We start from the raw sequence: 14,806 nt of genomic DNA, 5'->3' as shown, positions 1-14,806 counted from the left end.
CGGCATTGCTCCCAAACATTATCTCTCTTACCAGACCATGACAGACAGTTCCCAGAGCTTTTGATTTCCTTAATCTTGCAGTTGTCCACCAGATTCCGAAAATCCCAAAAAGTTGAGTCATGTCTATCCGGACCACCAACCTTCTCTGCCGCAGTGAGCAATTCATTAAAATCACCCACCAAAACCCACGGCTCATTCCGTACCATCCCAACGGTAGAGAGCCTGTCCCAAACAGCCTTCCTACGCGCTCTAACTGGATCACCATATATGCAGGAGAGGAAAAATGCCAAAGAACCCATCCTCACCTTCAAGTCAATAATCCTCTTATCAGCCTCAAAAACTTCCACCTCAAAACTACTCTTCCAAAACACTGCCAAGCCACCACTCAGACCCACTGGCTCAACAGTAAGTAACTCATCGTAACCAAATTCTTTCTGTAACCCAACCATGTACTCACGTTTTTGTTTTGTCTCCATCAAAAATAAAAAATCCGTGAAATGATCTCTCCTCATTTCACGGAGACGGTGAACTGTCTCGTCGCTTCCAGCTCCTCGACAGTTCCAACTCATGATGCTCATTGGGGGAGCAGCGGCTTCAAATCGGAAGCCACCGTAGGTTGAAGGGGTTTTGGAGATTTTGAAGAATGTTCTCCAACATTCACAGGAGCCTTTCGCTTAGCCTGACTCCCACCAAGAGTCGCAGTAGATTCTTCTCCATCACCCACTGGACTGTCTCTCTTGCCCGTATGGTCTAAGTCCTGAGCCTGACCTGAAGGGCGCTGACTGCATATGCGTTTCCAGCGTTGAGGTCTATGACGACTTTTCTTAACAGCCTCATTAGCCCCGGTAGATAGGTTACCTGTAGAGGTTCCCACTCTAAAGACCGTTGGACCGAGGGAAGAAGAAGACGAAGAAACTTCCAAGTTGTCAGAAGGGAAGCTTGTCCGATCCTTTACAGATTTCAAGTCAGCCTCAGAGAAGGCTGGACGTTCTCTAGTCACTGCAACTCGTTTACCTGGACGATCATGTTCTTTAAAGTTGAAAACATGGCCCTTCCTTTTATTAATGTCATGAGATATGTGCGGTGCACTACCCAGATTGTCTTCAAACCCTGGTTGCAAAGATTGTTGCACTCTAGTGATTCTGGCATGTCTCTCCGTTGGATCACTATGTGAAATGTACTGCAAGGCCATGTCTCTTTCTTTCTGAGGCATCTCATGGAATAGCGGAGCAAATCCAGGAGGCACTACAGGATGTTCGATCAGTAAAGGCATCTGCTTCGAGCTTCCACCAATAGCATCAGATTTCTCCCTAACACGTGAATCTTTAACAGCGTCTTTATTGGCTGGAAGCGGTCCCCTGTTTTTGAGGAAAGGACAGCTTGGACGTTCATGGGTTAAGCGCTGACAATGAAAGCAACGTTTCCTCAACTTCTCATATTCATATTCGATGATCACTCTTCCCCCCTTTGGTAGATTTAAAGGTTTAAAAGCGATTGCTGGGTTGGTTATATCCAGTCGAACTTGGGCCCGAATGTACGCTTCTTTTTGGGACGCTTTAGGGTCATAAGCGATCTCAATCACTCTTCCCACTTTGGATGCTAAGAAGTCCATTGTCTCCAGACGATAGTGATTCACCGGGATTCTACTGATTCGAACCCATACATCCACAGTAGTCAAGAAATTCGCCGGCGGCGACGGGATCCATCGATCAAGCAGCATGGTCCAGTTATTGTAGGTCTAAGGTCAGTCTTTTAACACCGTCAACAAGTCTTCTTCCCTTTCGAAAATAAACTGAAACTTGTCACGCGACAAGGCGATTCCACGGACTCTTTCATACACTCTCCATATCCTAGGCATCTCCTCGATCATCTTGTCCATAGCTTGACATTCAGGGTTCAAGAGTCTTCCCAAAAGACTGGTTGCGTTTTCATCGAACACATGAAATCTAGGACTATCAGGCAGATCCACTGGTTCTTCATCGTGCAACGATAAGGCGTTGATTGCCTTCTGAAGATTTTCCGCCATTGCAGTCAAACAAAAACACAACTCCTTGGCTCTCCGACGGCGATGCAAGTCGAGTTTGGGGAGAAGGTCTACGCAAATCGACGTATAATTGCTATTAAGACTGCAATATTCAGTGATGATTTTGATGGAAATCATTGGAATTGATTATGTAAGGATTAATTAATGGAAACCAAAAAGGAAAGTGATGAGGCGATAAGGAATGTGGACAAAGTAAATTGGGAAAATGGGAGAAATAATGGGGAAGAAAAAGGGAGTTCAGACCCTTTGATTTTTCAATCACGCAAAAAACAATCAATTCTCACCCAAAATTTAAAGGCGACCCAAAAAAGGAAACACACCACCACCGTGACAGAAAAGCAAAACCAAATCGGAAAAGAATTCCGGTAAAGAGCCCAAAAACCAAAAAATAAAAATTGACAAAATATTGGATGTTTATCCACAAAAGTTTTTTCTAGAATATGATTTAGTCTTATGGATTAATTTTACACTTATCCAAGATGAAAGATATAGTGTGTAATATTAAATTTTATAACTGAAAACATTCTCTCCTTTTATCTATTCCTGAAAAACAATTAATTACACTTACATGTGCCATTTAACGTACGGAAATCCTTTATATATTAAAAAAAAAACATTACAACATTTGAGGTAGCCATGTATCATCACCACAATAAATCTTAAAATTTTTAGAGAAATATGTTGATCCATCTAAGTATATAATAACATTTTTTTAAATTAAACTAACCATAAATTTATTATTAATGTTCTTCACTCTTACCTTAAATAAAAATTACAAAATTGCCTAATGTGGCAAAAGTATATATGAAAATTAATAATTTTGAATAAGAAATATTTGATAAAAATTAGCGTAACCTCTATCATATTTTTTTAATTTTAAACTAATAAAATAAATTAAACAACCAAATTAATCATATAATAAAATTCATATTTTTCTGCATATGTTATCTTATTTTGAATTTTTTTCAAACGACTATAAGTTACTAAAACTGTTAAAAGTCTCACATTCAAATTTTTTTGATTCATAATTTAAATGTTTTGTTATGATAAGATACAAATGATTAAAAAATTATATAATTAGGAAATATCATTTAATAAATATTAAAATTAAAGTATATATATATATAAATATTAATATCGTTTGAATTAAACTATAAACCATATAAAATGCATAAATATTTTAATTTCGAAATTCGCTTTTAACCAAAAACAATTATGATAAAAGATTAAAAAAATATTGACAACTTAATATTAAATTTTTTTCATTGAATCTTTAAAATATTATAAACTACTAAAACTATCAATTCCACAATGAAATTTTTGTTATCAGTAATTTAAGATTTTTGTTATAAAAATATAGAAATGATCAAAAGACTATATGATTAGAAATCATCACTTAATATATATCAATATTAAAAATACAGTATGTATATGTTAATATTATTTAAATTTAATTATATATCATATAAAATTAAAAAAAAGTGATTGTTTGGATCGGATTAATGAAATTTATGTGTGTGTTCATACCAAGTTAATTATATACGTAATAGTTACTGATTTTTTAATTATTTAATATATATTTATTATTTTATAATATGTAATATATATATATATAAAATGTTCATTCCGGTGCGGGTCTTAACCTAGTTAATAATTAAACACAATGTTGATTTTACAAAATGAAATATGTTGCATGCATCACGTGTAGCCCAAGCATTAACTACCTTTAGCCAGATAGATATAATTATTGATCGGGAGTCCACCTGTAAATTATCTAGACACATTCCATTGTGAGATGAGATTCCACCGGTAAATGATCTAGACACATCTCTCAAGTTATTCTAAATGGGAGATATAGCAATAAGTAATAGCGGTTTGAAAACGCAGCGTTAAGGTTGGAGCCTTCTATGCGTGCATAAGCACAGTAACAGGATATCTACTCATATTTCTACAGAGACAAAATGAGAGCTCAATACAATCTTTGTGGTGGTGATTTCGGAGATTCGCGTAGACATTTTTATGCAAGGTATGCGGCAGGCGCTTTAACTCAAGAATACCGCGCAACCGCAGGTTCACTATATACAATGGCGGACCCAGAAATTTTTTTTACCTGGGTCATAACTCAAATTCATTTAAACAGTAAGCCCATTTAAACAAATAATGATTTTATATAAAAAAAAAGATGGCAAATATGTGTGCATGCTAAGGTTCGAACTCGGGAAAGGGGGGTCACTGGGTTCAAACTATAACCAACTGAGCCAATATCTAATACTTAAACAAGCTTACAAATTAGTATTTTATTTTTAACTTGTGTCAATTGCACCCCTACCCTTCTACGTAGGTCCGCCTCTGACTATATATCTCTTGGTATGTATTTTGCTCTTTCATGACCCTTCTTAAGTCGACGTCTTAACACGTTCTCGGATGGGAGGAAAACACATTGAGCGGCATCAGAACTACGGCATGACCTGCTAGACCGCTGCTAAATTAATGCATGCATTTTTTACATAGAAGCGTAAGAGGTTTAAAACTTTGATGCAAAGCTTGGCGCCAGTATTTTCAAAAAAAAAATGCTTGGCTCCAGTAGGACTCTTTTAGCTAATCTAGTAGGCCAATCTCTGTTTTTATTTCTTTTGGGCTCATATTGGCCTCTTGTCTACTTCTTATAATTGTAATGTTACAAACCTTATCATTTGATAATGAAATTGACAAACTTATTTTAAGAAAAAAACTACGGCATGACCTAGCACTAGGCCGTTGCTAGATATATTTATACATTTTTTACATAGCTATTTACTTCTTTTTTTTTAAGAAACTGACGATCAGTTTTTTTATTATAAAAATTAACTTCATAGCAAATAGGGTTGTACTAGTCGCCTTGTTAGTTTTACAAAATCCTCAACTTAAGATTTGGGTCGGTCTTAAGTTATTGTGACCAACCTGAATCAGTTTTGAGTGGCAGACGGGACCGAGTTACTTTTTGCATGATCAGGAAGGTGTCAACAAAGAGTAGGAGTCAACAGTCGAATACTTCGTTTATCCCAATAAATCAATACTGTGTCTGCGTTAACAACTACTAAGTTTAATAGAACTTGAATGATTTGGAAATTGTGGATGGCGTGTTTCGCACCGGATGGTATTTTTTTTTTCTGTGTACCGACAAAGCGGATGTGACATTTAAGACGTGGAACATCCGAGCTTTCCACAACTTATAATAACAAAATCGCGCTGTTTAACTAGAAGACTTATAAGTATCTTTTGAACTTTTTTAGTTTTCATTCAAGTAGGTGAAAAGTACTAATCAATGTAATATTTATTCAATGTTATTGGCTGATGACACCTTCATGTAGTCGGGGAGATACATGTTTATACTATATCTACAAATGTGAACGGAAGTTTTCCAAAAGATAAAGTCGAAGAAGCCAAATTTCAGTGGATGAGCTCACCACGTGTAATACATCACCCTCATCAAGTCATCAATCATGTTCTTCATGTTAGTTCCATTGTCCTAACCTAATGTTACCGAATACTTGGTGGCATGTCTCTATTTAAACTAAAAATACCATTTTTAATAAGGATGATGTTTTTTTATTGTTAACATATACTATTAAAAAGAAACATTAATTTTATATCATAAATTCAACATTTTGTGTTACTATCAATTCTCAAGAAAATTTAATCGATAGTAAATCAATTAACTCATTTTTAAAAAAAAAATATTATTTTATTATTATTAAATAATAAAAATAGATAAATAAAAACACAAAAAAGCTTTGTGAAATATTTTTTTTTTCAAAACGTTTATTTTGGAACAGATGTATCGCTTCTTAGGTATGTGTTGGTTTTGCAAAAAAAAACCTTCACTTTATCATAAACATTATTAAAAAAACACTATATGGTTACGAGTTATATAGATAAACTTAGTGTATTAATTTTGGCAAAATTATTTCATTTTCTAACTAATTATTTGGTTCAAAAATAAAATTAATTTCATCGTTATAAAATCCAGAGAGATTTCTTGTGAAAAATTATGTTCTCTACACATTAATTATCGTTATTAGTTTATTTAGATCATAGTTACATTGTAAAATGACTCAGATCAGAAGATGAGGAGAGATCCAAAGAGAGGAAAGATAAACTATACAATTTTTTGTTTGCGGTCTCTACCTTTTTATAATCTTCTTCCTCCCATCTTAAGCAGTCGCACAAGCATTATATAACAACAATCACAAAACGTTTTTCTTTGGTAACAAACCGAAGTTCAAACTAACCCCATGTGGCCACGTATCTGTCGGTGGGTCGAGTTCACATGGTGTAGTCTTGCTTTAAGCACCTTAAAACTACATTCTTCTCGTTTCTCTGGCATAAGATGTTACTAATAACCACGAGCACGTGAGAATGGTCTTTATTTCAGCAGGTGGAGATCAATTGAATCTTCGTATCTTCTTCCATTGGCTTCATTGATGGTGATGAAGAAAGCCTGTCGACCAAAGCATCCAAAGCTTCTTTCATCCACCAATCTCTACAAGCTTCTCTTGCTTCATCTACTTTCATCCACATTCTTTGACGAAGATGTTGTTCAGGCCAAAGCTCAAGCTCTTCTTTCACAAGCATCGGAAACATAAGTCCTTCATAGAATGTTCCTCTGCTTTTGCTCAAAAAATCCCATTTTCCAAGTTGTCTCTGCTCGAAAATTAATATTTAAGAACTTAGAAGATCATCGAAATAAAATAATACCAAAAACGGTATATATAAAATGAGCAGCTTCAAGTTTACCTCAACGTTTCCAATAACTCCAGCTTCTTCCAGAGACTCTCTTGAAGCAGCTTCTTCTACAGATTCATCGAGCTCCCAACCACCCTGACATTATTCAAATAAATTAAAAGTACATAGTTAATACCCTGAAGACTAATAACCACAACTTAGGGTATTCTTTTGTACTTCTTGTTGGGTGTTAAAACAGTTAGTACCTTTGGGAACATCAGAGCATGACCCTTCTGTGATGAGATAACCAATACTTCAAATTCTTCGCTGATCGTGCCTTCTGTCGAAATCTTGAGTCTATACGGAATACACCTACAGTTTCACCCAATCTTCAAAAATCAGAAACTTAAATCACACGAAAGTCAAACCCTAGATTGGTTAGTTTATATGATTTCAGATCTGTCTACGTACCCTACGACTTGACGGCGTCCCTTGTTGTACCTTTGGAACTGACGACCAGTACGAGAAACCACGCACACCATTTTGTTTTTTTAAACAAAGGGCTTGAAGAATCTGAACCTAAATTTTTGGATTGTATAAAAGAAGAATGATCACGGTTTTGTCTGGACGGCTAAAACGGAAGATGAATCTGGACAAGAAAGAAGAACCCACGAATGTTTTTGCCGGTTTGGAGCTCGAAGTTACAAAAACTGTTTTAAGTGTTATAATAAAAAGAGTGGATAGGACTTATGAAGTTATGATAGGTGAGTGAGAAACGATGTAGATGAGACAAAAGGCATTGTCTCTAGGCTCTTGTGTGGCTTATCCTTTTTATAGAGAAACGGCCGATTTTCTAATCCATTTTTATTTTATTTTTTATTGTTTTTTCTTATATTTTGTCGTAATATTTTACTTTTAAAACATTGCAGCTTTCGCTGTATCTGGCTATGCGTCCACGGAAGGCAGGCAGTGCAAACCTTTTAATCCTCCACTTGGCGAGACATTGATACATACGCTAGTACTCACCCACCAATCATTTATCAATACCAGAGGAGAGGATCCAAGAAGTAAGACCGGGAGATTGGTTTGGTACGATGGAGTTGGTTAAGCTAGAAGTATCTATCTAGAAGAAAGCAAGTGAAGAATAAAGACTTGGAGAGGAGGAAGATCACTCACACGTGTGAGTAACGGTAGCACATGGCTTGTCGTGTGTGACGTATATGTCCTTTCTTGGCTATAAGTATTAGGGGAATAACGAGGTAGAAGGATTATGTATGATTTGGGTAGTAACAAGAGAGAGAGAGAAAACACGTATCTTGTAGTACTTTTCCCTATCAATACAATGTTTGTCTTATTCGTTCAGATCTTACACATTTGATACTCATCACGTATCAAATTGGTATCAGAGCGGTACGTTCCCGGAGAAATCATGGCGCCGAAGAAGCTCGACACCGATCCAGCGCTGGAGCAACTGCAACAGGAGGGGAAGCAGATGTCGACGACGTTGATGGAGCAACGGCAGGAATGGGATAGAGTAAAATCCCTAGAGCTGGCCGTGGGTGCTTTACAACGGTCGTTTGACAGTACGCTGTCTTTTCTGAAGCCGATGAGACAGCAGTATCTGGAGGGAGAAGAGGAGAAACGGCGACTGATGGAGATGATGAAAGGAAAGATGCACCAGATAGAAGAAAGTTCGATGGAGGAAGATGGAGACGGGGAAGGGTTGTTCGGCGGAGGTGAGAGAAGCGTCGTCGGCTTCGCTTCTGCGTCTACGGTGAAGGAACCTGGAGGGCGGAGTACGGAGAAAGAAGGGGAGACCACGGTGGTGGTCGCCAAATCCGGCGACACGAGCCAACCGGAGCAGCAACAAACGTTGGCGCGTCGTATTAAGATTCCTCTGTTCGACGGCGAGAACTCAGAAAGTTGGGTTGTGCGAGTGGAGCAGTACTTTGAGCTTGAAGACTTTACGGAGGAGCAAAAGCCCAAAGCTGTAAGGATGTGTTTTGAAAGCGAAGCTCTGATGTGGTACCGATGGGAAAGGGGACGTAATCCCTTCACCAGTTGGGATCAGATGAGGCTGAGGGTGCTGAAACAGTTCTCGGAGACGATCGATACCTCGGCCGGAGAACGGTTACTCACCCTCCGACAAACTGGAACGGTGAGAGAGTACATCCGAGAGTTTGTGGCGCTGGCGACAAATGCACCAGAGGTACCAGAATCAATCTTGGAGATGGCTTTTATGATTGGTTTGAAACCCAAAATCAGAACCGGAGTGCGGATGTTCGAGCCAAAAACACTGAAAAAGATGATGAACCTAGCCAAGGCGGTGGAAGAGTGGTCGACTTCGGAGATGGAACCGGAGAAAGGAGCGACGGGAGAATATGCCAAGGGGAGCAGGCCGTATACGGATAAAAAGTTTAGTGGGCCTACTTCGTTACAAAAGCCCACTAACTTCAAGTCCAAGAGCCAAAACACTTCACCCACGACGACGTCTCGAGGGAAACCTAATCAGAATCAAACCTCGACGTCTCACGGTCGATTGAAGGCGCCGTTTCGCCGTCCGACACCGCCGGAGTACGCGCGCTGGAAGAAAGAAGGTCTCTGTTACAAGTGTGACGAGAAATACGTGTACCCACATGTGTGCGCGCGGAAGGAGCTGATGGTGATGCTGGTCCATGAGAACGGAACGGAGACAGAGCTTCTCGAGGAACCGGTCGAGCAAAGTGAGATCGAGGAACCGGTCGAGCAAAGCGAGATCGAGGAACCGGTCGAGCAAAGCGAGATCGAGGAACCGGTCGAGCAAAGCGAGATCGAGGAACCGGTCGAGCAAAGCGAGATCAAGGAACCGGTCGAGCAAAGCGATATCGAGGAGGGAGAGATGACGGAGGTGGCGGAGCTGTCGGTAAACTCCGTGGTAGGGATCTCTTCTCCACATACGATCAAGCTTAAAGGGAAGATTCAGGGTGAGGAAGTAGTGGTTTTAATCGATAGCGGCGCCACTCATAATTTCATCTCGGAGAGCTTGGTGAGGAGAATAGGGCTCAAACGAGGAGTATCAAGAGGTTATGGAGTAATGGTGGGAGCCGGTATGACAGTAAGAGGCAAGGGCATTTGCGAAGAAGTCGAGTTGGTTCTTCCTACGTGTGTAGTGACATCGCAGTTTCTTCCGTTAGAATTGGGTATCGCAGACGTCATTCTCGGAGTGCAGTGGTTGGAAACTCTGGGATAGACAAGGAATAACTGGAAGCTGCAGTGGATGAAATTTCAGTTGGGAGGGGAGCCAATCACTGTGCAAGGAGATCCTAGTTTGTTTTCTGCTCAGGTGTCTCTCAAGGCCTTGTGGAAGGCAATGGAGAAGGAAGGACAAGGATTGATGGTTGAGTATGCGGGCTTACAAGCTTCAGTAGAAACAAAGGAGAAGGAGTTACCCAAAGGGTATCAGTTGATCGCGGAGGAGTTCAGTCAGGTGTTACAGGAGCCACAAGGGCTACCGCCATCTATAGGAAGGGAACACGCCATCAACCTGAAACCTGATGCGAGCCCCGTCAGTGTGAGGCCATTTCGTTATCCTCACGCGCAGAAGGCAGAAATAGAAAGACAAATTGGAGTAATGATCGCAGCAGGCATCATTCAAGAGAGCAATAGCCCTTTCTCAAGCCCAGTCCTGTTAGTGCGCAAGAAGGATGGAAGCTGGAGGTTTTGTGTTGATTATCGGGCCTTGAACAAGGTAACGGTTGCTGATAAATATCCCATACCAATGATAGACCAACTACTTGATGAACTACAAGGAGCAAGGATCTTTTCGAAGTTGGATCTGCGGGCAGGATATCATCAGATCTTGGTCACTACGAATTCCTGGTAATGCCATTCGGATTTACGAACGCTCCAGCAACCTTCCAAGCCCTGATGAACGAGGTGTTCCATCCCTACTTGAGGAAGTTCGTATTGGTGTTTTTTGATGACATACTAGTGTATAGTCGCACCGAGGAGGAACATCAGGGGCATCTACGTGAAGTAATGAAGCTACTGGAAAAGAATCAGCTTTACGCCAACCAGAAGAAGTATAGCTTTGGCAGTAAGAAGATCGAGTATCTGGGTCATATCATTTCAGAGGAGGGAGTAGCCGCTGATGAAGCAAAAATTCTACCAATGGCCTGAACCGAGAAACATCAAAGAGTTGAGGGGATTTCTTGGGTTGACAGGGTACTACAGGAAGTTTGTGAGGGAGTACAGCTTTGTGGCCAGACCATTGACGGTATTACTCCGCAAGGATCAGTTCAGTTGGTGTGTAGGCGCAAAGGAGGCGTTCCAGAAGCTCAAGATAGCGATGACTACAGTTCCGGTTCTGGCCCTTCCGGATTTCAACGTGGTCTTTGTGGTGGAGTCAGATGCATCAGGCATAGGTTTGGGAGCAGTGCTAATGCAAAATCAAAGACCGCTGGCTTACTTCAGTCAAGCTCTGTCTGAACGACAAAGGATGAAGTCAGTTTACGAGAGAGAATTGATGGCAGTGGTGCTAGCAGTACAGAAGTGGAAGCATTATCTAGTGGGAAGGAAATTCCTGGTGAGGACAGACCAGAAAAGCCTCAAGTTTTTGCTCGAACAAAGGGGAGTGAATATGGAGTACCAGAAGTGGTTAACTAAGCTCCTCGGGTTTGATTTTGAGATACAGTATCGTCCTGGATTGGAGAACAAGGTTGCTGATGCGCTGTCAAGAAGAGTACGGTGACCTGAGTTGATGGCGTTGTCAGTTCCACAGTCCATTCAGTTACAAGATATTGATGGAGAGATAGATAAAGACAGGGAGCTCAACGAGTTACGAGAAGCGATCAAGCGAGGCTCGACAGCACACCCTGACTACTCACTGGTGCAGGGTCGACTATTACGACAAGGGAAGCTGGTCTTACCGAGTAAATCTGCGATAGTAGGGTTGGGAATGACAGAGTTTCACAGTGGGAAAATGGGAGGACATGGAGGGGTACTGAGAACTCAGAAGAGGATAGGGGAGTTGTTCTATTGGAAGGGAATGATGACAAATATCAGAAGGTTTGTGGCTGCGTCTTTAGTGTGTCAACGACATAAATACTCGACGTTGGCACCTAATGGGCTTCTACAACCTCTACCAATTCCGGAAAAGGTCTGGGAAGACATATCGATGGACTTCGTGGAAGGGTTACCGCGTTCTGAAGGTTACAATTCGATCTTGGTATTCATTGATTGACTGACGAAGTACGCACATTTCATCAAGTTGAAACATCCTTATACGGCATTTGATGTTGCAGGCGTGTTTGCTCAGGAGATTGTGAAGCTACACGGGTTTCCTCGCACGATTGTTACGGATCGAGACAAGGTTTTTACGAGTCAATTCTGGAGAGAGTTGTTCAAACTGGCAGGAACGCAACTGTGTTTCAGTACTGCTTACCATCCTCAGTCTGATGGGCAAACAGAGGTAACCAATCGGGGATTAGAGACGTATCTAAGGTGTTTCTCCAGTGATAAACCAAGGGCGTGGGCAGGGTATTTATCGTGGGCAGAACTGAGTTACAACACCTCTCATCACTCGACCATCAAGATGACACCATTCCAAGCTTTGTATGGCAGAGAGCCTCCAACCTTAATAAAGTATGAGAATGGATCGACCTCCAATGCAAAGCTAGAAGGGAAAATGAAAGAAAGAGATGCGATGATAGAGTTGATCAAGGAACACTTGCATAAGGCACAACAAGTAATGAAATCAAGGGCTGATGGGCATCGCCGGGATGTTGAGTATGCAGTGGGTGACAAGGTGTTTCTCAAGATCAGACCCTACAGGCAACAGACGTTAGCACGAAGAGCTAACGAGAAGCTGTCAGCTCGTTTTTATTGACCTTTTGAAGTAGCAGCGAGAGTAGGCAATGTTGCTTACAGACTCAATCTTCCTGCAGAGGCTAAGATCCATCCTATGTTTCATGTATCGCAGTTGAAGAAAGTTGAAGGAGAGGCACTGGATTCAGTTACTATACCACTGCAGTTAACGAAAGAGAGAGTATTAGTAGCTGAACCTGAGGCAGTAATGAACTCTCGTATTCACCCGGTGTCTGGACAACAAGAGGTTTTAATTAAGTGGAAAGGGTTGCCAAATTTTGACAGTTCGTGGGAATGGCGCAAGGTGATTCAAGGGCAGTTTCCTGACTTCAACCTTGAGGACAAGGTTGATTTCGATGGAAGAGGTATTGATACATACGCTAGTACTCACCCACCAATCATTTATCAATACCAGAGGAGAAGATCCAAGAAGTAAGACCGGGAGGTTGGTTTGGTACGATGGGAGTTGGTTAAGCTAGGAGTATCTATCTAGAAGAAAGCAAGTGAAGAATAAAGACTTGGAGAGGAGGAAGATCACTCACACGTGTGAGTAACGGTAGCACATGGCTTGTCGTGTGTGACGTATATGTCCTCTCTTGGCTATAAGTATTAGGGGAATAACGAGGTAGAAGGATTATGTATGATTTGGGTAGTAACAAGAGAGAGAGAAAACACGTATCTTGTAGTACTTTTCCCTATCAATACAACGTTTGTCTTATTCGTTCAGATCTTACACATTTGATACTCATCACGTATCAGACATATTATGAAGCTGATTAGCCTGATAAAGGACTTCGTTTCTTCTCTGAGAAGGCAAGTCAACCAACAACACATCTCTCTCCTCTTTTACATTCTAAATTTATTGGGCATATATGTGATAGCAACCCCTGACCTTTCTGCCAACATAATTATTATGCTGTTGTTTAGATGAGTCGGTCGTCATCCAATGATAGTTGCTTGCCACTGTGAGGGACGGTCCATAATTCTGGGGAAACTCAAATATCAAAGGAAAATTTTGAGGACGGTCCATCCAGCTTGACCCAGTGGGTGTCTTGACTCTGAAATTTGATGATGGTGAGACATATGAATGGAGCAAGGTTACCACTTCCATATACAACATCACCCTCGGGAAACTTTACTGCGATCATTATGGAACTATGCGCATCAAAGGTGGTGGCAACTATTCTTGCAGGCTGAAGTTCAAGGAGCAGTCAGTCAAAGATAGGAACCCTCGTCAGGTAGTAAAATGATTTTTTGAATTTTATTTCTGATAAATATTTATATGATTATCTGCATTCTCGTAAGAACCACCAGCCTATAACTTCATTGTATCTTAGACTTTGAAGCTTATACCATGAAGAATTACAGAGAGAACGAACAAAAAAGTCATCATTGGTTTTTGTAAATCATATTTCAGGTTCATGTGTTTGTGCAAGACAATAGAACTGGGGAGAAAGTAGCTATCTTGATAGGCAAATGGGATGAAGCAATGTACTACGTGTTGGGTGATCCGACAACAAAACCAAAGGGATACGATCTAATGACAGCAGCTGTGTTACTTTGGGAAATAGACAATCTCCTACTAAAACAAGATACAATCTCTCCCCCTTTGCAATCTCTCTTAATGAGATAACTCTTGGGATGATGGACAAATTGCCGTCAACAGATTCAAGATTGAGACCTGACCAAAGACACCTAGAAAACGGTGAATACCACGCAGCAAAACTGAGGCTTGCAGTTTTAGAGACAGGTACAAATTTCACTATTATAAAATTGGTAGGTGATATACGTTGAACAGTTGAAGAGTGTATTTTGATTTGTCTGTGTGTGGTGTAGGCAAGGAGGCTGCAGGAGAAAGGATGGAAACCGAGATGGTTTGGAAAAGATGAAGGGGATTATCGGTACTTAGGAGGTTATTGGAAGCAAGAGAGAAGAAATATTGGGACTAAGATCACTGACATTTTCAAGAAGCAGCAACAGCGCAACACTGTGTTTTCGTTATTCATAATCATCTTATGTTTTCGTTCGTTTATTTGTTTCTTTTAAAAAAAAAAAATTAAATATTATATTGAAAGATCTTCACCATTCCCTCATTGTGCTTCTGTGGAAATTTGGCCAGAACCTTTGTTGGTGTATGTGTGTGAGTGCATTATATGTAGAATCTCATTCAGACTTATTGGAGGTCTTTTCCAACGAGAGATTCAACGAACTTTT

The 14,806-nt window shown here is 40.4% G+C and overlaps 3 protein-coding genes across 3 annotated transcripts; 1 reads left to right on the top strand and 2 right to left on the bottom strand.

Moving 5' to 3' along the window:
* Positions 1–574: 574 nt before the first annotated feature.
* Positions 575–1,720, bottom strand: LOC106398447. Its single transcript, XM_013838998.1, has one exon. It carries the CDS (start codon positions 1,718–1,720, stop codon positions 575–577), a length of 1,146 nt encoding a protein of 381 aa, XP_013694452.1.
* A 4,372-nt stretch (positions 1,721–6,092) lies between these two features.
* Positions 6,093–7,503, bottom strand: LOC106400669 (nudix hydrolase 18, mitochondrial). The gene is made up of 4 exons (XM_013841037.3): positions 7,220–7,503; positions 7,015–7,120; positions 6,821–6,904; positions 6,093–6,727 (listed from the first exon to the last, which is right to left on the bottom strand). Exons 1-4 carry the CDS (start codon positions 7,288–7,290, stop codon positions 6,455–6,457), a joined length of 534 nt encoding a protein of 177 aa, XP_013696491.1. The 5' UTR covers positions 7,291–7,503; the 3' UTR covers positions 6,093–6,454.
* Positions 7,504–13,749: 6,246 nt separating this feature from the next.
* On the top strand, positions 13,750–14,481 carry LOC106400673 (oxysterol-binding protein-related protein 1D-like). Its single transcript, XM_048757159.1, has 4 exons — positions 13,750–13,830; positions 14,010–14,083; positions 14,164–14,342; positions 14,429–14,481. The coding sequence occupies exons 1-4, from the start codon at positions 13,750–13,752 to the stop codon at positions 14,479–14,481; spliced, it is 387 nt and encodes a 128-aa protein (XP_048613116.1).
* The last annotated feature ends 325 nt before the right edge of the window (positions 14,482–14,806 follow it).

The sequence above is a fragment of the Brassica napus genome, chromosome C5, assembly GCF_020379485.1.
Source record: "Brassica napus cultivar Da-Ae chromosome C5, Da-Ae, whole genome shotgun sequence".
Lineage (NCBI taxonomy): Eukaryota > Viridiplantae > Streptophyta > Magnoliopsida > Brassicales > Brassicaceae > Brassica > Brassica napus.
This window is presented reverse-complemented; position numbering and strand designations above follow the sequence as displayed.

Bases quoted from the DNA above. Each gene is read 5' to 3' on its own strand.
- LOC106398447 (XM_013838998.1), bottom strand. From the start codon at position 1,720: ATGCTGCTTGATCGATGGATCCCGTCGCCGCCGGCGAATTTCTTGACT.
- LOC106400669 (XM_013841037.3), bottom strand. From the start codon at position 7,290: ATGGTGTGCGTGGTTTCTCGTACTGGTCGTCAGTTCCAAAGGTACAAC. The intron at 6,905-7,014 runs GTACTAACTGTT...GAATAATGTCAG, and splicing joins ATGCTCTGATGTTCCCAAAG to GGTGGTTGGGAGCTCGATGA. The intron at 6,728-6,820 runs GTAAACTTGAAG...ATTTTCGAGCAG, and splicing joins GAGTTATTGGAAACGTTGAG to AGACAACTTGGAAAATGGGA.
- LOC106400673 (XM_048757159.1), top strand. From the start codon at position 13,750: ATGCGCATCAAAGGTGGTGGCAACTATTCTTGCAGGCTGAAGTTCAAG. The intron at 14,084-14,163 runs GTACTACGTGTT...TTTGGGAAATAG, and splicing joins GGCAAATGGGATGAAGCAAT to ACAATCTCCTACTAAAACAA. The intron at 14,343-14,428 runs GTACAAATTTCA...TGTGTGGTGTAG, and splicing joins GCTTGCAGTTTTAGAGACAG to GCAAGGAGGCTGCAGGAGAA.